The following is a 24,018-nucleotide window of genomic DNA, read 5'->3' on the forward strand; positions in this document are numbered from 1 at the left end:
GTGAATTAACACATGACCTGAATAACATTATGCTATAAAGTCCGCTAAGATGAGGATATGGGTACTGGGGGATATCCTTGCGTATTTATGACGATGGCTAGAGTCCCTTGAAACATCTGTTATCAGGATACCTCAGGCTCCTAACTAGAGATAGGAGTCTTATTGAGCCCATACGTACAAAAGCCTAGGTAGCTTTGTGAATTACAGCTGCTAAAGCTATGACAATTGTTCCTCGTACTTGTTGACATATTCATACTAATAATTAGGTTTGGAGTGCTGTTAGAAGCATATGTGGAGTTGGATGGTCCGGAAGATAGATATTTATAGGGAAGTGGAGATTTATTGTAGTTCTATTTATATGCTCTACTATAACCACTGTATCTCTAAGACCCACGACTGGTATGTCCCTATAAATAGAAGTACAATAAATCTCCACTTCCCTATAAATATCTATCTTCCGGACCATCCAACTCCACATATGCTTCTAACAGCACTCCAAACCTAATTATTAGTATGAATATGTCAACAAGTACGAGGAACAATTGTCATAGCTTTAGCAGCTGTAATTCACAAAGCTACCTAGGCTTTTGTACGTATGGGCTCAATAAGACTCCTATCTCTAGTTAGGAGCCTGAGGTATCCTGATAACAGATGTTTCAAGGGACTCTAGTCATCGTCATAAATACGCAAGGATATCCCCCAGTACCCATATCCTCATCTTAGCGGACTTTATAGCATAGGCACAACCTAACAGACAGCCATTAAATGTACATTTAATTTAAACATTGCTGTTTCTACAAAGTGCCAATGTTTTACATTGAAGGAACAACTTAACAGGACTACTGCACCCAGACTACTTCCTTGAGGTGCCTTTAGTGGTCCTTTAATGAAAACACACTGGATGTGAGTAAAGGTGGCCAGAGCTTTGCTTGAACCAGACATTTAGGATGTGCTGAAATCCCTTGCTTTCAGTGAGTGCTAAAAGTCTGTAATAAATATGCGTTAAATGTTTAGTGCCTAGCTACCTGTGTGAAGTTCTGCCTGTTGTGTATACAGATTTTGTACTTCTTGTTTGTTGGCCACAAAGGTGTTATACACTTCTTGACCTTTAATACCTCAAAAGCATTATGTTCAATTAGTTGTCCTTCAGTATGATGATGTTCGGTCCAGTGGGTATTGCGTCCTTTAGTTGAATTTGATAAGATAAGATGCTTCTGTAACCTTTAAAATTCCTCCTACTGCTGCTGTCAGTGGTGACATTGTTGAAATGATAAGTCACCCTGTTCAGTAAAGTTAACTGTTTTTATTCTCCGTACATTCATCTTTTCATCACTGTTACAGGTTATTATTCATCTTAGCTAGCTATAAGACTTTGTTCCGGAGCTCAATTTTTTTTATTAGGAAATTATTAGTGAGTTTTCTTTTCTTGAAATTTACGTGAAAGTGAAAGTGTGGCTTGCAAGTGGCATTACAATTGATCCCAAAAGTGTTAAGGTTGAGGTCAGGGCTCTGTGCAGGCCACTCAAGTTCCTCTACGCCAAACTCGTCAACCTATGTCTTCATGGATCTCAGCGGTACAGTCATACTAGAACAGGAAAGGACCTTCCCCGTACTGTTGCCTTAATGTTGAAAGCACCCAACTGTCTAAAATGTATTTGTACCCAGCACCATTAAGATTAATCTTTACTGGAACGAAGGGGTTTAGCCCAAACCCTGAAAAACAGCCCTAGACATTGCCCCACACCCTTGGAACTTTACAGTAGACACTATGCTTTCCACTATATAGTATTGTCCTGGCATCTGTTACACCCAGATTTTTCCAACAGACTGATGGATAGCAAAGCATGATTCACTCCAGGTAACATTTGGCATTGTGCATGCTGATGTGAGGCTTGAGGACAGCAGCTCCGCCATTAAAATTAATTTCATGAAGGTCCTAACACAAAGCTATTATGTTTATGTTGCTTCCAGAGGAAGTGTGGAACTCTGTGTGATCTTCCACATCAATGATGGGCTATTGTTGCGCCTAGATGCTTCACCTTCTCCTTAATAGCACTTACAGTTGACTTGGCACATACAGTAGGGTAGACATTACAAAAACGGACTTGTGGCAAGGGTGGTATCCTGTGATAGAGTCACATTTAAAATCACTGAGCTCTGTTTGTCTTTGTAGATTCCATGGTTATATGCTGAATTTTATGCACCTGTTAGCAACAGTTCAGACGGAAACACCTGAACTCACAAATTAGTGACCACATCTAGAGGTCTATATAGTTTATTTTTTTTTTAAAATGTATTTAGTTAGTTTATTTTATTTATTTTTTTATATAATTTTCTGCCTAAAAGTTTCAATATATCCTGGGGTATTCATCCAGGGGGTGTTTTTTCTGTTCTCTTCTTGGGTAATTCAGCTGATATAATCCATTTCTTAGAACAACTTTCATCAATCTTTCTAAACACTCATTGACAACCATTCTTTATTAAACGAGATCTGCAGCTAATAGCATGTTCCTCGCCATGCTTTTAGTTGTGTGCTAGATCTATTAATAACTCCTAGTCTTGATTTCATACTGAAGCGAAAAAAAAAGAACAGCTAGAAAAACCACGTGTTATATATATTGTTGTATGTGTTTATTATTGCAATTTTTTTTCCCAGAGAGGACAGAAACGTTGAATATTAATTGCATAAATAAATATTAAATAGTTTAAAAAACCGATAGTGCAGCCTCACAATTTACCGTTTTATCTATTGGAGCCTTGGCTTTGGCACTCAGCGATACAGGGGTTTTTGAGCTTGTGTGCAAGGAATTTCTGGGTGTTGTATATATATATATATATATATATATATATATATATATATATATATATATGCATAGATAGATACATAGATAAATATATCAGCCTGAATTTGTGGGAGAGTACCCCAATATTTTTTTTTTCTACTTCTCTTTCTTTTCATTTTCCTTTGCTCATGAAGAAAATACCAAACTATAATTACAAAAATAGGGTAAAAAGGTGGTTTCCAACCAGTGTGTGTGTTAACTCTGGGTGGTATATATGAATTCTAGAGGCATAGACAATCCTTTGTGTTACAGTCCTTGTGCAAACAATCACTGGGCTATAGAGAGTCAGGATTGTCTTAAACCAGCCATTGGATGGAAGCAAGCGAAAAGTAAATTTTCATTTATTGAATATAAACCAATTCTGATAGCTTTGAAAAGATCAATGCATGATGCTGTGTAATGTCATATTATCCCACTCTGTGTCTCAATCCAAGGTGACCACTCTTCAGAGTTAAATAAATGGTAAGGACCCAGCAAGATGACCAAGAACATTATAGTTTTAAATCTCTGATTCAACTTGCATAGTCAACGTGCTGTTAGTTTCTTCAGTTATTTGAACAGTGCTGTAGTTAAACGAGAGTACCACCCAGACTGTTTCAGATTATTTGTATCACTCTATATAAACCATGTCTTAGGTTCTCTCTGTACTGCAATATTATACCAGCTTGCGGAAATTGTAGCACATTTGGTATTGGTTTTACACTTTGCCTCCTTCCAGTTAATAATGAAAGTGAAACTGTTTCTTCTTGTTCTTCTAACAGATCACCCATCTGTCAGGTAGCACAATGGTTTCCATCGGAATTCAATTTAGAATTCTGATTCTCAGCTAGAAAAAGTTTTTATTTTTGTACCCACAATATCACATATGATCATTCAGCAATAACATCTATTTGTCCCACTGCTTTGATAATGACCTTTTATTTCCTCATCGTAATCTGAAACTATTACCTTTTAGATATCTTTATAGCTGTCCCAATCTTATAATACGCCTTTCCATTCCAACTGTTCATTGATCGTTTAAAGCCTATTTTGATATAAGACTCTTAAAGATGACATACCTACTTTGTGTGCTGAGATAAAGGGGGAAGCTGAAGGTAGTAATACTTGTCTAAAGCTCTCCCTTGCAAACCCCTCTATTATTTTTGATTTTGCTCCTAGCACTTCATCTGCATATACTTAGATATATATTGTATATGTGGCAGTTGTCAAGCCCTTTTGCATACATTACATTCATTCAATCTAAAATCTTTTAGGAGATCTATGGCAATATACCTCAGCACAGAATGCACCTGTGATGGTTGACTATAATTATTATCTATCATGTGTTAAATTTATATATGTGTGTATGTGTATATTGTATTTTTTTTAAATATTGTACCCTATTGTAAGAATGCAATGATTTGTGGACTCAGGACATTCTTGAAAAAGAGAGAAATCTCAATGCATCCTTCCTGGTAAAATATTTTATAAATAAATATTATTTTACTTTCTTTTCGATAATTCACACCATTTTTTCTTCTCTCTTTAATTTAATTAAATATATATATTGGCACTTTGTTCATATAATATTGCATTGAAAAAATCACATGTATGTATGACATAAAAAGGCTAAAAAAAAACAAGATAGAATTGTTGGTTTCCATGGTGATTGCTTGGCTTTTAGAACTTTACCCCTGAATTGCCTCTTCAATGTAGCTCGAATTTCTTTAAATAATAGACAACGACAGCAATCATATATAATATAGTAAGCATGTATGGGATAGTAAATGATATGATCCCTGGGTTAATACATTAAGCCTAGCCTTGAAAGGATATAGAAATGAGCAATAACAATATTCTTAACCGGAAAATGTATCTTTTAATGGACTTTTTTTTATGTATAAATACCTTAAAATACTCTGTTTTAAGTGCCAAGCGTTTCATAGGAAACATCATTAAAAATCTGTTGAAAAAAAGATGCTCTTAGTATCTTTAACATGGAAACTATGGAAACCGTGACTGTGGTTTTACACAAAATGACAGAAAAAGAAATTGCAAAGAAAACACAAAGGGAAGTACCTCTAATGATAAATACACATATTCTGCAAAGCTTGTTGTTGTGAATAAGAACCTGGTATTTAATTATTGTGAGATTCAAAGCATATTAACTCTTTCCATGACATCTGTTAGTCTTCCATGACGATCATTTAGTTACACAGGTTTAAATTGGAAAATAATGCTATTTTTTCTTAGGCATTTGGGGTTAAACTATTAATCTTTCCGTATTACATTATATTAATATAATATAATATAACCTTTAAATGTAAGAAACCTTGTCTCGAAAGCAAATGAACTGCAAACAAGCACTTTATTGTGATCACTTTTGGTATTTTACCATGATTTTTTTCAATCAACTAGACCGTGAACATTATTTTTCTGCCCTGAATATTAATAGGTTTATTCACTAAAGTTTTTCACTACACTCTGTATTTAGTCCATGCATACGTGAAAGCGATGACATCTGACCAGAATGGCAATTCTCACATTCACTAACACCAAATTTGATAGGTCTGAGCGCCTTTGCACAATTTGGCTGGATTCATGAGTGCTTTTTGGATCTGAATCATATACAAAGTATAGAATCTGGAAAGATTCCAAATCAGTTTCCAAAATCGAAATCAAATGTATCTGGTAGGATGCACGTCTGCAGATTATTGTTCTTTTGCTTTGAAAGAGAATAATAATAAGCAGTACTATTTGCCTTCAGGCAGTGCAAGATGCTAATAGACAAACAGTAAAATAAACAAAAAACAAAACAAACAACAACCCACCCTCCAGCAGCTACATACAATGAACAGTATATTTAATTTGCAGTACTCATGGCTTTGTACGCAACCGTATGGTTTTGCCCCATTCACTTTAGGGCATTAAGCTATAATTTCCTGCTCCCACACAGTTGTTTAACCCCTAAAGGACCAAACTTCTGGAATAAAAGGGAATCATGACATGTCACACATGTCATGTGTCCTTAAGGGGTTAAATGAAAATATTATCTATCCAGAATAATTGACGGAGGATAGATGGGCATTACTGGTTCATTGGATGGCTGAGTTTAATGTAGTATCTAGAAATGCGAAATCAAAAATATTACTCAGGATCCAGCTGATGTCAATTAAGTAAAGAATTCACAGAGTCTAGAATCCAGACCGGGACAGATAACCGAGAACAAAAAAGTTGGCCTAATACCAATTAATTTACAGAAAAAAAAAACCGCTATTTAGAATGCCAGGAAACCACAATGACCTGAGCATAAAAAGGATTTATATAGGCACCTGTACATCATTTGCTTAGAATGCACGTTTGTCGGTGTGCATAAACGTGTGCAAACATTTGTTTCACCAATGAACAAACCGATTAGTCAAAATCTAAATTTTTTAATCCACATCTGAATTAATGGGTTAGACCAAAATATATATATGCATATATATTTATTTATTTATTTATTTACTGGACGAATCAATTAGCTTGGTTTTGGATTAAAATGTTTTTTATTCAAACTAATTGATTTGTTTAAAGTTGCATAATTTCCACATATTTTGGTGGGGAATAAAATGGAGTGGTATACAGTATCTTACAAAATTGAGTACACCCCTCACATTTTTGTAAATATTTTATTAAATCTTTTCATGTGACAACACTGAATAAATAACACTCTGCTACAATGTAAAGTATTAAGTGTACAGCCTGTATAACAGTGTAAATTTGCTGTCCCCTCAAAATAACTCAACAAACAGCCATTAATGTCTAAACCGCTGGCAACATAAAGTGAGTACACCCCTAAGTGGAAATGTCCAAATTGAGCCCAATTACCGTATATACTCGAGTATAAGCCGACCCGAATATAAGCCGAGGCCCCTAATTTTATCCAAAAAAACTGGGAAAACTTATTGACTCGAGTATAAGACTAGGGTGGGAAATGCAGCAGCTACTGGTAAATTTCTAAATAAAATTAGATCCTAAAAAAAATATATTAATTGAATATTTATTTACAGTGTGTGTATAATGAATGCAGTGTGTGCGTATGTGTGTGTGTATGAGTGCAGCGTGTGTGTATGAGTGCAGTGTGTGTATGAGTGCAGTGTGTGTGTGCATGAATGCAGTGTGTGTGTGTATGAATGCAGTGTGTGAATGCAGTGTGTGCAGGGCCGGTGCAAGGATATTTGCCGCCGTAGGCAAAACATGTTTTGCCGCCCCCTCCCCCCCCCCATATGTCCTGACTTCCCCTCCTCCTCCCTCAGTGGTCCTTACCTCCCCACCCCCGTGTTCCTTCACCCCCCCCCAGTGGTCCTGACTCACCCCTCCCCTAGTGGTCCTTACCCTCCCCTCCCCTAGTGGTCCTTACTTCCCCCTCCCCTCCCATAGTGGTCCTTATCCCACCCCCTCCCATAGTGGTCCTTATACCCCCCCTCCCTCCCATAGTGGTCCTTATACCCCCCTCCCTCCAATAGTGGTCCTTATCCCCCCCCTCCCTCCCATAGTGGTCCTTATCCCCCCCCATCCCTCCCATAGTGGTCCTTATCCCCCCCCTCCCTCCCATAGTGGTCCTTATACCCCCCTCCCTCCCATAGTGGTCCTTATCCCCCCCCTCCCTCCCATAGTGGTCCTTATACCCCCCTCCCTCCAATAGTGGTCCTTATCCCCCCCCCTCCCATAGTGGTCCTTATCCCCCCCTCCCTCCCATAGTGGTCCTTATACCCCCCTCCCTCCCATAGTGGTCCTTATCCCCCCCCTCCCTCCCATAGTGGTCCTTATCCCCCCCCCTCCCTCCCATAGTGGTCCTTATACCCCCCTCCCTCCAATAGTGGTCCTTATCCCCCCCCTCCCATAGTGGTCCTTATCCCCCCCCTCCCTCCCATAGTGGTCCTTATCCCCCCCCTCCCTCCCATAGTGGTCCTTATCCCCCCCCTCCCTCCCATAGTGGTCCTTATACCCCCCTCCCTCCCATAGTGGTCCTTATACCCCCCTCCCTCCCATAGTGGTCCTTATCCCCCCCTCCCTCCCATAGTGGTCCTTATCCCCCCCCTCCCTCCCATAGTGGTCCTTATCCCCCCCCTCCCTCCCATAGTGGTCCTTATCCCCCCCTCCCTCCCATAGTGGTCCTTATCCCCCCCCTCCCTCCCATAGTGGTCCTTATACCCCCCTCCCTCCCATAGTGGTCCTTATACCCCCCCCCCCCTCCCATAGTGGTCCTTATACCCCTTTTTTGTTATTATTAATTTTTTTTTTATTCTTATTATTTTTTTATTATTATTTCTTTTTTTATTTATATATTATTTTTTTTCGTCCCCCCTCCCTGCTTGATATATGGCAGGGAGGGGGGCTCTCCTTCCCTGGTGGTCCAGTGACAGTTCAGTGGGGGGGAGAGGGGGGCTGGCAGAGCTGTAACTTACCTGTTCTGCAGCTCCTGTCAGCTCTCTCCTCCTCTGCGCCGGTCCGTTCTGCTCTTCTGTCAGCTTACACTGTAAGTCTCGCGAGAGCCGCGGCTCTCGCGAGATTTACACTGGGAGCTGACCGAGGTGCTGACCGGACGGCGCAGAGGAGGAGAGAGCTGACAGGAGCTGCAGAACAGGTAAGTTACAGCTCTGCCAGCCCCCCTCTCCCCCCAGTCTGTATTATGGCAATGCAAATTGCCATAATACAGACTATGACTCGAGTATAAGCCGAGTTGGGTTTTTTCAGCCCCAAAAATGGGCTGAAAAACTCGGCTTATACTCGAGTATATACGGTAGCCATTTTTCCTCTCCGGTGTCATGTGACTCGTTAGTGTTACAATGTCTCAGGTGTAAATGGGGAGCGGATGTGTTACATTTGGTTTTATCGCTCTCACACACTCTCATACTGGTCACTGGGAGTTCAACATGCACCTCATGGCAAAGAACTCTCTAAGGATCTGAAAAAAAATAATTGTTGCTCTAAATATGATGGCCCAGGCTATAAGAAGATTGCCAGACCCTGAAACTGAGCTGCAGCACGGTGGGCAAGACCATGCAGAGGTTTCACAGGACATGTTCAACTCAGAACAGGCCTTGCCAAGGTCGACCAAAGAAGTTGAGTGCATGTGCTCAGCGTCATATCCAGAGGTTGTCTTAGGAAATAGACATATTAGTGCTGCCAGCATTGTTACAGAGGTTGAAGGGGTGAGGGGTCAGCCTGTCAGTGATCAGACCATACACCGCACACTGCACCAAATTGGTCTGCATTGCTGTTGTCCCAGAAGGAAGCCTATTCTAAGGATGATGCACAAGAAAGCACACAAACAGTTTGCTGAAGACAAGCAGACTAAGGACATGGATTACTGGAACCATGTTCTGTGGTCCGATAAGACCAAGATAAACTTATTTGGTTCAGATGGTGTCAAGCATGTGTGGCGGCAACTAGGTGAGGAGTACAATGAGAAGTGTGTCTTGCCTACAGTCAAGCATGGTGGTGGGAGTATCATGGTCTGGGCCTGCATGAGTGCTGCCGGCACTGGGAAGCTACAGTTCATCGAGGGAACCATGAATGCCAACATGAACTGTGACATACTGAAGCAGAGCATGATCACCTCCCTTTGGACATTGGGCCGTAGGGCAGTTTTCCAAAATGATAACGACCCCAAACACACCTCCAAGACGACCACTGCCTTGCTAAAGAAGCTGAAGGTAAAGGTGAAGGACTGGCCAAGCATGTCTCCAGACCTAAACCCTATTGAGCATCTGTGGGGCATCCTCAAACGGAAGGTGGGGGAGTGCAAGGTTTCTAACATCCACCAGCTCCGTGATGTCGTCCTGGAGAAGTGGAAGAGGACTCCAGTGGCAACCTGTGAAGCTCTGGTGAACTCCATGCCCATGAGGGTTAAGGCAGTGCTGGGAAATAATGGTTGCCACACAAAATATTGACACTTTGGGCCCAATTTGGACATCTCCACTTAGGGATGTACTCACTTTTGTTGCCAACAGTTTAGACATTAATGACTGTGTTTTTAGTATTTTGAGGGGACAGCAAATTTACACTGTTTTACAGGCTGTACACTTACTACTTGACATTGTAGCAGAGTGTCATTGCTTCAGTGTTGTCACATGAAAAGATATAATAAAATATTTACAAAAATGTGAGGGGTGTACTCACTTTTGCGAGATACTGTAACTCTGGTATAAGAGCCAGAAAGACAGAAGATACCAGAAGTTCCAGCACGGCGGTGCTTAATACAGGCAGCCAGGGTTATCTATATACACAGTATGTCCTCACTTACACTACTACACCCTCACATTCTTGCTCAGTAAATCCTTGTTCCCTGCTCTCATAGTTGTATATTAAGTCCTCATTTCCTGATTATTAAAATCCTGTAGAGTATGTCCCTATTTCCTGCACCCCTATAGTCCTGCACAGTTAGTCCCAATTTCATCACACTCTCTGAAGTACCAAATCACTACATAGACCATGGAACGATAATCGACTCATGAGAGAGGTCCATGTCAATACAAGCAGATTTTAGCTTCTCATAATATGACAATGTTCCAAGAATTGCTGGGACCGTGTCCCTTTCAACAGTACAGGCATTATGGATTAAATGCTATATATAATGCATTTTTTTTTTAATATTTTGCAAAAAGGTAATAATGTGTAATAATAAATATGTTTTTATTTTTCATTTGTAGATTTTGTATGAAAAATATAAAGTACATGAAGAATATATTAAACAATTTGTTGAATTGTATGCAGGATGATCTCTAATGATCTCTAAAGAACTAATGCTCTTACAAAATTTTACATTACAGATTAGACCAGACCTCTCTTGGGATCACATAAAAGCTAACAATAATCTGCAGCCTTCGCTGTGACATTTTTTTAAGTGACAGTCTGGGCTAGGCAGTGTCAGATCATATATCGGAGACAGTGATCATTAGAGCGAGTTGTCACCGTGAGGTCAGGTTGACATATGGAGCTGAATGCTCTTTACAAAATAGGCAATACTAAGCTAATACAACTAGAACCTTAAGTAATATATAACATTAACACATATAACCCATACATATGTGTAACGGAAAAGGAAAAACTAGCATAGACCTTCTGTAAAAGGCCTTAAAGAATATTACCTCCAGGCAAATTCTAAACACCACCAGGGATACAGAGATAAGGTCTGAACCTAGTAGACAATGCTTACTATGTATGTGTCCTTGGTGGTGTTTAGAATTTGCCTGGAGGTAATATTCTTTAAGGCCTTTTACAGAAGGTCTATGCTAGTTTTTCCTTTTCCGTTACATTGGTGGCAAGCGGCGGGATCGTTCCTACAACCAGAGGGACAGCTACAGACAACACCATTTCTGGATTACAAATTGAGGGCAACGCTAGTATCCGTACAGCGACCCTATCTACAAAGGAACTCAGAAAATGGAGGAGAAGTTGCAGGATAGATTGTACGGTTCCGTACTCCGGAGGTCTAGAGCAATGTCAGAAGAGGACATGTTGATGTACAGAGAGACTGCCAGAGCCGAATTGTGGGACGAAGCCCTAGAGGAAGTACAGTATTCACGAGGGGATCAGCGCCGCAGCAGAAGGCAGCGAATTCTGGCTAGAATGGCAGAGCGGATGCCCCTCCTGAGAAAACAGACCACAGAAAAGTGGGTGACTAGACTCGAGATTCTAGTATACGCAGAACTGGTGCTCGACGACGCATACCAGGCGCTACAGTGGTACGCGGCTCAGTGTGTCCCCAGGATGGCAGAGTATGAGTTCCCAGAAGGCGGAGAATACACTGGCCCCGGTCTATTTTGGGATAATAGTGGTGACGAGGACTTTGGGGAAGATGCCGACTATCGTTTTTGGGACCTGTACGGCATCCGGGAGAACATGCTGGGTCTCTTTGGCGCTGTGGACCTCGAGGCAGACCTACGATATTTGGTCACCCAGGAATGGAACCTGGAGGGGGATTACCTGCGACTCATCAATGAGGCCTGGGAAGAGACAACCGGTCCTCCCGCCCAACAGCAACCAGCAGTACCCGAGGTAGCAGAGTTCCTGTTTTAACCTCAAAGTGATGTGTCGTCTCATTATTGGGGGAAGGATTTATTGTATGCTGTTCCAGTTGACTGCTAGGGGTACAAGCCTATTCGTATGGTTCCTATTCAATGGTCTACAGCATTCATACGCTTGGGAGAATTTAAAGGTTTCTTGGATTCGGTGATTATGGTGTCTGCCAGAGTGCTTGGAGTCCTCAGGAAGCACTAGGAGCATCCATTAACGGAGGTACCGAGTCGGGGTGCCAGGCGATCCGTTACAATATGTCTTAAGGTTTCAATGGGATTATCTTATTCATCTCCTGTACCACCACCTGTTCTGTCCAGAACATTTAGCACCATTTGTCAGTTTGACAAGGGACCAAAGACTCTGCTCAACGTAGACCACCTTTACTTCTGGATCTAAATACAAAAATGAGATATCTGCTTCTTACTGTCCACAGGGATCAGCATAAAAAAGTAACTTAGGGAGCTGTGATATAGACCAAGGGTGTTGTTATTGGAGGTCCTTAAAATACAAAACTCTGGATGAGAGAAGTAGAAGAAAAACAAAAACAAATGTTCCACCCAGGCCTGTTAGTCACATCATTCTTGAGTGTGGACAAAAATACCTAATACATTTTTACAAAATATCAAGCAATTTGACCATTAAAGTAAAATAATAAATAAAATAAAATAAAATAAAGTAACTAAATTACCTAATTAACTAGGAGCAATTATCTTCTGTAATGGCACTTTATATCCTTCACATGACACATCAGTGAGTCGAAACTGAGCATCCCACCTAAATACTGATCATTAGCAGTCATTGTGAAGTAGTGAAAGGAGTATAATGGAAAAAGCTTTAATGTGAGATTAGGCCGTTACTTTATCGGTAAACAAGGTGATATTTTGTTGTTCGGTGGACATACTGGAGTCCTGAAATACATTCAGTTACAATGTAAAGGTACAGCTATGATCATCATTACTGGAGTCTGTATGTCTATAAATCAAAGATAGGAAGCATGTTTATAATGTTTTGTTTTTAGAAACACAGAATGACATAATCAGCCAGTAAGCTGTGAGCATTTTGCCATTTCTTTGAAGCCAGTCTCATATTTATTCCAAAGATATTCTTCACCTGCATGCTGTAGTGTGCTTGGAGTGTCCTTGTAATATAGAAGATTTACATTTGACCGGTACACTGTTAAGCTTGTACTGGATCAGGGGTATACAGTGGAAGTTTAAAAAAGCTTTACATTGGTGTTTAAGCAAGCAAATGATTTACTGTGTAAATTATAAGCATCATCTGAGTTCTATGTTATACCACATAGAATCTATCTAAGTGACAAAACTCCTGGTAAGGTCACAATGATGTCTGTGTACTTTGTTCCAATAAACACTTCTATGACTCGAGCAACCGTGTGCCCAGATATTCTTGGACTTACTGTGGATTAAAGACAACAGTCCTGTTTGGATCATTGGGACAGTTCGGTCACTGTCTGCTTGTGATATCACTTTTAGCACGCAAGTTTTTTTGCACTAGAGGAAGAAAGTAAATTTGGCCTAATTAAAGAGAATTAAATTGCACAAGTTTTACACACAATAGTTTTATGTCTCCTATTGGAAGTTTTATTGCTCGCAATAACATGGACCCCTTTTGGTAATAAAAAGTGCCTTTGAAACCACAAAGTCAACAACAGAAGTCTTCTGGAAAGATTGATTCAATAACCTAACAAAAATACAGCCATGATGTTTTTCAAATCTCTTCCTACTCTTCCTCTTCTATATTCTCCAGTATATATTGTTCTCATAGAAATATAGAAATATAGAAATATAGAATATAGAAATATAACCAAAGACCTCATTATCTGGGAGACAATTAATCTAAGAATGTGAAGAACCCTTTTGAAGTGTATCTGTGATCTTTATTTTGATATATCTCACTAAAACTTTGATCATATATTGCTTGTATTCTGTTATTTATTCTGTAGTTTTAAAAATATTAGACTTTTTATGTTCTAGAATTCCATTTTCACATGTGTATTGCATGTCAAGTGATGAATAATTATTTGTTCACTTGACCTGAGTTTACATTCTTCGTTTCACTCTGTCTTCCGAAGCTGACAGGGTATGACGGTTTCCTCTAAAAGTGGAAGAATTAATTAATGGTGAAGAATACATTTATGCTATAATTACATTTATCCATGGAAACTGTGTTAGATGCACTTTTATTATAACAATGATATATATCTAAAAAAGAGAGATACTGGATACCAGTAGGTGTATAAGCGATTCAAAGGTTTAGATGGTAGGTGTATGTGTAGATAAGGTGTTTCCCCTATCACCTTGAAATATAAGTTAATGAATAAATAGAAGTTAAACCACTATTTAGTATACACAACACCAAGTGTCAAAATAGAGAATAAAAAATAATATACTTAACAGGATATGACACAATGAATGTCCCAATGCTGGTAGGGATACAATTATAGGAATCTATAAGAAATGAATAAAACAGTACATCGTGTAACCTGATAAAATAGCAGTACAAAATAAACAAATGTATGGTTACACTAACAAGTGTAGAGACGTGTCAGGCTCTTTGTTAGCAGCTTCAAGGTGCCAATATTTCTTTGGCTTGGATAGTAGTCCACAGGCGAAATCAGGCAGGTGATGATTTCCAAGACGTTTATCAGAGAAAATATATAAAAACAGGACATGTGCATAAGAAGTGTGTAAGAACACTACCGCAATAAAGTCCTTATGATAATACAGCATATAGCATTCAGCATACAGAATACAGCAAATGCTTTTCGACATAAAACTCTTCCTCGTTGCAGTGTTAATAGGTGCTGATTACTTTTCTTTTATGTGCTTCTGTTGATTGCCGAAATCAAATTCACCCGCCAATTTATTTATTAAATGATGTATATCTGCCTACCCCTACCTTTATGATTCATGCCGGCATAGCTACACTATTACCTCAATAAATGAGCCATTTTAAAGAAAATGTGCTTGGCTGATGCTTAATATCCTTGATACACTAAAGTACAACTGTGCACAGCGAAATCTTTACCAGGATTGGGAACTTTTGGCACTCCAGATGTTGTGAACGACATCTCCCATCATGTTTTTACAGCCCTAATGTGGGTAAAGCATCAGGAAGATATAGTCCACAACATCAGGAGGTTGCCAATGAGTGCTTTACACAATGGCTTTTTAAGCACCAATCGCAATTTAACTGGAGTCATTGTATAAGCGTGTATAGTGGAAGTAGGTGCCTGTTTATTTTTTGTGTCCCTTCTGACTTTGATTTATATCTGCAGTGATTTGCAGTAATTTCCAAAGTTATAAATCCACTGACTTTCAGCGTTTCATTTTCCATTTATAAAATTACGAGCAGAACTATTGGTAAACTACTAACAGTTTGGCCACGGAAGCATTTTCACTCAAATTTGTTACGGTAATAAATGGAACTGCTGATGAAGACTAAATTGCATATCCTGAGCAGGTAATTATGGGATTTAGTAAGCACTCCCATTAAATCAGTGGAAGGGATAGGGGTTGACAGACACTATGTACAATGTTTGACAAACAGCTGTCAACTATCCCCAAGATTAGGTAACGTTCACTGCCAGAAGCTTGAGAACATGAACTTATATTGCTAGAGGAAAAAATGTTTTTGTCTTTTTATAAGGCTGTTACCTTATTTTGAAATTCATTATACAGAATGAATGAACGCAGTGTGGTCAGTTTTAGTGAGTAATGCCCATTAAAACGAGAAAACAATAAACCAAGCTGCTATGTTAAATGAATACTCTGTAGCTATTTTTTTAAACTATCTAGTAGATATATGTGTCCTGCATGTTTTATGTGGGTTTACATAACAAAAACAGCTTTTTTTGCTATCTGCAGTCTTTAGAAGTTCTCCACTCTCAATTGGCCACTCTGAGAGCACTCTACAAGACTTGCCGGTTTGAAGATGCTCTGACCCAATCGCCTAGCCATCACTAGTTGTCCCTTGCCAAAGTTACTCAGATCTTTTTGCTTGTTCATTTCTCCTGCTTCCAACACATGAAATTCAAGAACTGACTGTTCACTTGCTGACATATCCCACCCCTTGGCAGGTGACATTGTAATGGTATAATTAATGCCATTCACTTCACCAGTCAGTGGTTTTAATGTTGTGGCTGATCAGAGTATATCAATGTGTTTTTGGGGTAGCAGGGCAGCTGTGTGACTATATAATCTGTCTGTACTATGGGAAGCACTTCTGAATCTCTCCTTTCTGCAGCACTAATTTAGTATCCCCCTTCCATAGGATACTCAGACAGTCAAAGCATTCTAGGAAATAACAGGAAAATCATGTTTAGATTTTGCATGCAGGGGCATGTTGATGCACGAACCACTTTGCTGCATTATAAATGATAAAAAGATAACCAGTGCAGCTTGCATGCAGGGATAAAGTGGCCTACTTCTGATGTACTTAATTATATCTCTAGATCTGGTTTTGTGGAGATCAATTAGGGGCATACAGCTTTCCAATATTCGTAGTCCAATAGAGAAATGTGCTTAATTACTGGTAATTCAAAACATGTCAGGAAAGTAAAACTAAATAATGCGCAACAGCTATAAATAGATTTGGTGATGTATTTAGTGTACATGTATCTGAAATTGACTTATGTTCTTTCTTCTTTTAAATGCTATTGTGTTTTTCTTCTTCTACTGTGGGAATTAATTATTAAGTTTTCTTACTCTAATAACTTACGTGGCTATACATTATGACTATAAATGCTAAGAGGTTGAATAACCCTTACAAAAGGCACCAAATCTCCCGGGAAGCTAACAAAGTCAAAGCACGGCTTATATGAAAACCTGTGTTCCTCTTTGCCTAAGGTGGCGGGTTCCCCAACCCTGACATGGTTCTTAACATTTTTTGTCCTCTTTTCCAAAATCACTAAAATGTGTACTATGTTACTTATGTTGTAGTGGCCAAAAAAAACAAAACATTGTCCGTCACTGGCGCTCTAACAAGGTGCAATATCTGTCATTAATTTTGGCCGCTGTTAATGAACATTTAGGGTGGGAGCAAATGTCACACAGACAGAACAACACAAACCATATTTTTCAGAAAATGTGGGAACCCTGGTTATATATTGGAGAAGATCCAACCCACAACTTATCTTAGTTTAATAGGATCACCAAAGTAATGCAGCCAATCCATACCTTGCGGTAGTCAGTCCATTTCATGGTTATTTTACAGTTATTTTTTTTTGCATTTTATGTTCTCTCTCATCATTATGTTTTTATTTCTATGGTTGTAATCTTTACATCCGGCCCTCCAGGTTGCTATTATTTACTCAGCATACCACCATATGTGAACTAACATTATGTGCACTCTGTAATTCCCTGTACGTTTTATCAATTGTTAAGAACTTAGACTATGTTCCAAAGACTACCTCAAACTGTGTGATAGAAGCTTTGTTTCTTTCAGACAATGCATAATGTAAATCAATGATATGTTTATCATTTACGCTGTGCCAAAAACAAATAAACTATTAAGTGAATGCATCTTAAGGAAAATAAACTGTTTCAGTGAGTGATATGCAAGTGTTGAATTAATATAGGGTCTGATCTGCCCTTGGGCTCGCTCAGAAATTCAGTTTATGAACAAGATCACATTATCTTTAATATTATTGCTTTTAATAGCATTAAAGGACCACTATAGTGCCAGGAAAACATACTCGTTTTACTGGCACTATAGTGCCCTGAGGGTGCCCCCACCCTCAGGGACCCCCTTCCGCCCGGCTCTGGGGAGAGGAAAGGGTTAAAACTTACCTTTATTCCAGCACCGGGCGGGAAGCTCTCCTTCTCCTCTCCGCCTCAGATCCTCCCTTTCGGCTGTATGCGCATGTGCGGCAAGAGCTGCGCGCGCATTCAGCCGGTCGCATAGGAAAGCATTTACAATGTGATTTTCACAGTGAGAATCACGCAAGCGCCTCTAGCGGCTGTCAGTGAGACAGCCACTAGAGGATTTAGAGGCTGGCTTAACCCTTATATAAACATAGCAGTTAAAAAGGGTTAAACCTAGCTGGACCTGGCACCCAGACCACTTCATTAAGCTGAAGTGGTCTGGGTGCCTAGAGTGGTCCTTTAAGGTTTGCTGTATTTTCACTGTCTAGTAACTCATTTAATTTCACTGTTGTATTTTGAATTATGACTTCTGCCTCCAGGGCATAAGATATGGTTTGCTCAATCATCAGAAGCTAGTCAGCTTGTTTGATGTTTTTTTTGTTGTTGTTATTGTTATTTGTTTTTTTTGTCAATCATTTTTTTTTTAGGTAAGTGCGCACAATAAGAACAGAGTAAATTAGTATAATAACAGGTACAGTAGGCAGTATGATATGCGAGAAAATACATCAGTATTTTAAATATAATTATAATTACAGGATTAATTTGGTCAAGTTTTGCTATATAAAGAGATAGGAATCTCGAGTAAAAAAAAAAAATAATGAGCCTGACAATTGATCTAGAAAGATTTTGTTCTCCACCCATAGTAAGCACAGCATCCGCTGTGGTTACTATGGAATGTCCTTCTAGCGACTGCTAGGAAGTATAGGAACAAAGTAACCGAACGTCATTCCATTCCGATGATGGCAGACTGGTAACTAAGCCAGCATGCTGACGTCACTCACAAGATTTGCCCTGCTGGTGGATGTGTTCCAAGCAGGGCAAATCAAAGAAGACTTCAGGAGGAGGGCAGTCGGAGGAAATAGTTACATGAAAAGTAACACCCACAAAGCGGCACTTGAACGGATGAAAAGTGAGTAAATCTTTATATTTTATTTGGCATGGGAGTGTCGCTTTAAGTGTCTATTTCACACTCATTTTTGTTATGATGTGACGTATAAAATATAAAATAAATTCCAAAGAAAACAATAATGAATCTTGCCCAGCCTTCTATATAATATGAGACTGTGATAACTACAATCACTGGTGCCAACTTTGTTATTTTTAAAGCCTCATTTGAGAACCATGGCAACCTCAGAGTACTTACTTACATTTGGCTAAGCCTCACATTGTGTATAGAACCACTCTTGTTGCAGACATTTCTGGAGTGGCTAGTAAACAAAGGCAGCATTAAGCTTGCCAGTTATTGCTACATTTGCAGCTCTTATGTTAGAATAACCCTTGCTATACGTAATTAAAGAAGTCTGACATTTATCTTATCAAAAGGCAGAGCAGGATTACGTAATACAATAGTTTTTTTTTTACTGAGTAATAGAGATGAGCAGGATTCTTTACTTCTGAACAGACAGTAAGAAAATTCTCTAAACCAGCTATGCTTTCTTTTGAGTTATTTTTGCCTTAAATTTGAAATTCACTGTAGCAAATAACCATGTGTGTGTTTTTGCAAAATAGTAGTAAGTTAATTTCTGTTATGTAATGCATTTTTTTGTAAAGCAAATTACAGTATTATCATATACCTACTTTATAGGGCTCCAATCAAGAGTCAACATGTGGTAACTGGATTCTTTAGATCCCAGTCAGTGGCGGAATTACCGCGGTCGCAGCTGCGACCGGGCCCATCACTCAGGGGGCCCAGCCACCCGGCGGAGCCCTTTGACCGTGGTGCCCGCCAGCTATGTAATGCATCCCTGGCCCACGCAGTAGAACCGCCATGGCCATGTGTTCAGGGGCTCATCGGGTGGCCCATGCTCTTAGGACCACCAAATGGTTATGTATTTCCAAGGGGCCCAATCAGCGCTGCAGGGCTTTAACAGTGCAATCAGGCCCCCTGTGATGATGTCACTTCCTCCCAGCAACCATCGGGACCCGCACGGGAGGAGGAAGGAGAGGAGGGAGTCAGAGTGGGAACACTGGCTCCCATCAGGTTGAGCCACTTTACCATCCAAAACCCTTTATTTCACTAAATAGAAGGCTTGGAAGCATGGTTTCTACTTCCCGGCTCTCATACCGTAATATACCGTAATGATAAATGTGCATGCACAGTGCTGTCACGGTCTGCCATAGAGAATAATTGTATTTAATTCTTCATTATGGCAGAATCAGAGCATTGGATTGGAATGTCATCCTGGAGATTATGTCACTTTAGAAGAAGGTCGTGGGAGACTTGCTGTTAGGGAAAAGGTGAGTAATTCATTTTAGGACCACTAAAGTCACCCAGACAACTTCATGTCAGTTGTCTTCCTGGCAACCAGTAAAGGTGCTTCCACCTTCATGCCCGATTAAAACTGGGTTCTTCAATCAAATGCTGCTGATAGGAGTATTTGATTGGAACAGTGCAAGGTTTTATCACGCATGTGTTCTTGTCCCCAGAAGCATTAGATTGGATTAGATAGAGGGTGATGTTAGCAGATATGCTGATATCAATGGAGGCAAAATTGGAGACTGCAGCAGAAAAATCTTGGCACCCGAAGGGAGCTGAGTAAAATAAATGTATCTTCCATTTTACAGAAAGGGAATGGGCAGTGGACAAAGGGGCGTGGGCATCAATAGAAGGGAACCTATAATCCCCAAAAAACTATTGTTATTTCTATTAAATACTCTTCTGTGCATACCTACAATTTTATTTAGCTGACTTCTGTAGAGTATTATAAAAAGTAGTAAGGAAATATTACAACCACATGTCTTCCTTTAAATGTTAATATTGTATTAAATATATTTAATGAAAAAAAATATATATATATATATATATATAATCACACAACTAGACATTGGTGATAAGCTTACAGTGGGCAACATCCAAAGATCTCGATGATTTTCACGCCTAAAGTGACACTTACTCATAGTGCTTATGAGTAAGAATGTCTTAAGGCGTGAAACTCATTAGGTTCTCTGACATCTTAACACCCATATGTACACCTCTGATTTGATTGTTATCCGGAACTGAAATTAAACTAACATATTATATAAGAAGACTAATGTGCTGCTTTAAATTTGGGGTGCACTTAAACTATCCTATTCTTGTCTCAAGATGCCTTTGTTGGAATGCATATCTTGTCCCATGAGAATTAAGAAAAGCTTCCTCAGTTATTTCTCTCTTTACACCAGTCTGTCCCTATTTGGCATAACAACTTCACCCTCTAACTTTATTTTTGTTTTACAAGTTTAACTAGACACAGGTTGCAAAAAAACTTTTTTTCTATACAAATCTAAACCTATCTATACGGATTTTGATAGCTCTTTGCCATCTTTAAAGCTACTCCATCTCATTCCGACATGATGAACGTCCGACAGCAGTTGAAGGAAGCATCTTCTTTCTTCTGCTTTAAGATCTTATAATGTTGATACAGTATAATAACAGAAAAGTGTAAATACTAATTATTTATAATGACTCCTGCTGTGATAGCTGTCAGCGTAATTGAGATGCTCTCTGATTTTGTATTGTTTGCACGCAGCCCGAAGATTTTGTTTTAAAAAATTATCTATGATGCGGCATGTCTCAAACATCCAATATTTTTACTCTTCAAATAATGAGCGTTTGTAGATTGTTAAACACACTGGTGTTCAGCAAGTAGCTCTCACTAGGCATCTAGAAGCTTGGGGTCCCTGTAACGGTTAGCCGGTAGAGATCCGGATGGAAGATGAGAAAAGCAGAGCCTGAAGACACATTTTCTATAGCAGAATAATTTTTTTTAGAATTCTGAGCTATGACACTTCACACAAGAGAAATTACTACACTGCATTATTTAATAGATGAGATTTCCAATTTGTAAGAATGAATTCATTATTTTATAAGTTCCAAAGAACTTTTAATTATAGTCAGACTGTATTAAATGGGAATTACTTTATTCCCACTCTTAATAATTGCATTTTTTTTCCTGGGCTGTCAAAGTGAGAGGACATATCCTGTTGGTTCAGACAGGAGTAGCTATAATGTTCTAGGTGCCCTGATTGATGCAGATAGTGGGTACTTGCTCTATACCAGTGGTGCATGGCAGAATTTGGAGAATGGAACACATGATACAATCTTTCTGTGTGTAGGTTGTCCTTTACAACTTGTCTGTAAGCTACTACAGCATGTACAAACAATATATAATTTGGTTTATAAAATAGAAATCAGATTTGTCAAATGTTTTAGAATGCTTGTTAAAAAATAATTTCGCTTTACTTGGAAGTATGTAAAAAAAAAGGTAGGCTGGAAAGGTACCAGTGCTAAAACTTTTTATTAAATTAACCATCACCTTTTGTTTTCTCCATAGATTCGTAGACGGAGACCAACTCCTGCCACTCTCGTCCTAAGCAGTGACCAGTCATCTCCAGGTAATTTTCTGTGGTTTATCATACAGAGGACCTAATTTGAGTGTGGAGTTTGGGATGGACAGTCATTGTAATGCTCCAAATGATAATTTATGACTCCAAAGGGTTATTTACTAAAATGAGAATTTGAAGTAAAATTCAAATTTAAGGCCAGAGTACAGTAGAACTGAAAGCATAGGTGACCTAAAGGACAAGTATCACCAGAATTATTTTTTTATTACAAGAATCTTTGCAGCATATAATGAAAATAATGGCTTTTTTTTTTTTTTTTAATGAAGTATATGTAAATATTTTATATTGTATATATTATATATTGTGTACATTACCTGAAAATCTTGCGGCTACGTTCACAGAAAACTAGATTCCTCTGCCATATTTATACACCTTTCAGTCGCACTGAGATGGAATCAGACTGCTAGGCTCCTGCTTCACTCCCTGCACAGAGTGGTAACGTCATCAGCCATCAACCTGTGTGGTCTACCTAATCCGAATTCCAACCGCATTGGCAATTTTCATATTTACTTAAGCCAAATGTAACTGACTGTATCCAGTGAGCCTTTCTTTATGATATTTTTATGAGTATGTCTTTCTGATATGCTCAAATTGTTTGGGGGATGACAGAGCAGCTTTAAGAACAGTTTGACAACCTGGGCCTCACCAGGCACTCATTGCTGCCTGTCCTGGTCCTGTTCTGCAAGGAGCTTTTGATAGCTCTACTAAGCTAAACTCCACTCTGCATCGCCGGCTCATGGACTGAGAGCGTCAAATGAGCGTTGCCCTGCTCCACCCAAGTGGACTTAACTCAGTGGCAGATACTTCTGGCAGCAGGGAAGGCAGTGGCATGACCCAAGTAAGTTATCAAACTATTCTTAAAGCTCCATGGCCCACCAGGCACCATGACCACTACAGCAATGATAACAATTTCAACTCTTTCAGTTCTGGGTAACTCTACCCCAGTGCATAAACTATCTGCACCTTATTTCTAGACTTTTCTGGATTGCCCTTTACCCACATCAGCTTAGATATAAATATCCAAATAGATTACCTGGATACATTTTGTATCCCTTCTTTCCGTACTTTGCTAGATGTATGAGGTGGGATAATTGACATGAGAAAGAAAGAAAAGCAAACCTTAATCACTGATCTGGAATATGTGCTATATACATCCATCCATAGCACATTCTCACTACTAAAATACAGCTTGTTAAATATCAAGATGATGAGTCTCTTTATGTCGGCTGACAGTCCTGTATTATTGATCATTGTATTCTACCTGAACATATGTAAGTGTCGCAGTATGCAAGATGTACTATTATAAAATACAAAGCTTTCTTTTTTTTCACTCCACCTTTACATCAAGTAAAGAGTTCTTTCTCTATTAAATAGAGCTAATTATGCATTCTTTTATTTCACACTAATGAGACCATCTGCTCCATCCCTTTTTATGTTCAAGGGTTCTTGAATAGTTAGAAGGCATGTACTGTACTTGTCTTTTCCAGCCAAAATCTGTCGCGGCATAAATGATTTAAATACGTGAAAAAAAAAAAAGCTTTATTAAACTTTCAATTGTAAAATGAGTCGACAGTAAATCTTCATCTGCAGGACTGTGTAATGAGCAAACAGGGCAACCATTGACAAGCTAAACGTTGGTCTAGGTTTCTGACAGCCAGTCTCTTATAGTTTGGACAGCCCATTAAGATCATTTTGTATTATTCTTGTTTTAGAATGTGACCCTAGCAGTTCACACAGACACGAAGAGCCAAGGACTCTTATATCTGTCCTCCTATAATTGAATAAAAGAAAAATCATATTCTTTTTGTGCATTTCAAGTGAGCAATGTTTGTGAGTTGTCCAGTTAAAAATGCAATATAGAC

At 39.1% G+C, this 24,018-nt stretch overlaps 1 protein-coding gene across 1 annotated transcript in view; it reads left to right on the forward strand.

Annotated features, from left to right (window-relative positions):
• The window catches only part of PPP1R1A (protein phosphatase 1 regulatory inhibitor subunit 1A), a 135,567-nt gene that overhangs the window by 66,377 nt on the left and 45,172 nt on the right, over positions 1 to 24,018 (forward strand). Inside the window, exon 2 of the mRNA XM_063428315.1 lies at positions 22,087 to 22,147. Coding sequence (XP_063284385.1) covers positions 22,087 to 22,147 — 61 coding nt within the window. The remainder of the gene's footprint in view (positions 1 to 22,086; positions 22,148 to 24,018) is intronic.

This window comes from Pelobates fuscus, chromosome 1, assembly GCF_036172605.1.
Source record: "Pelobates fuscus isolate aPelFus1 chromosome 1, aPelFus1.pri, whole genome shotgun sequence".
Taxonomy (NCBI): domain Eukaryota; kingdom Metazoa; phylum Chordata; class Amphibia; order Anura; family Pelobatidae; genus Pelobates; species Pelobates fuscus.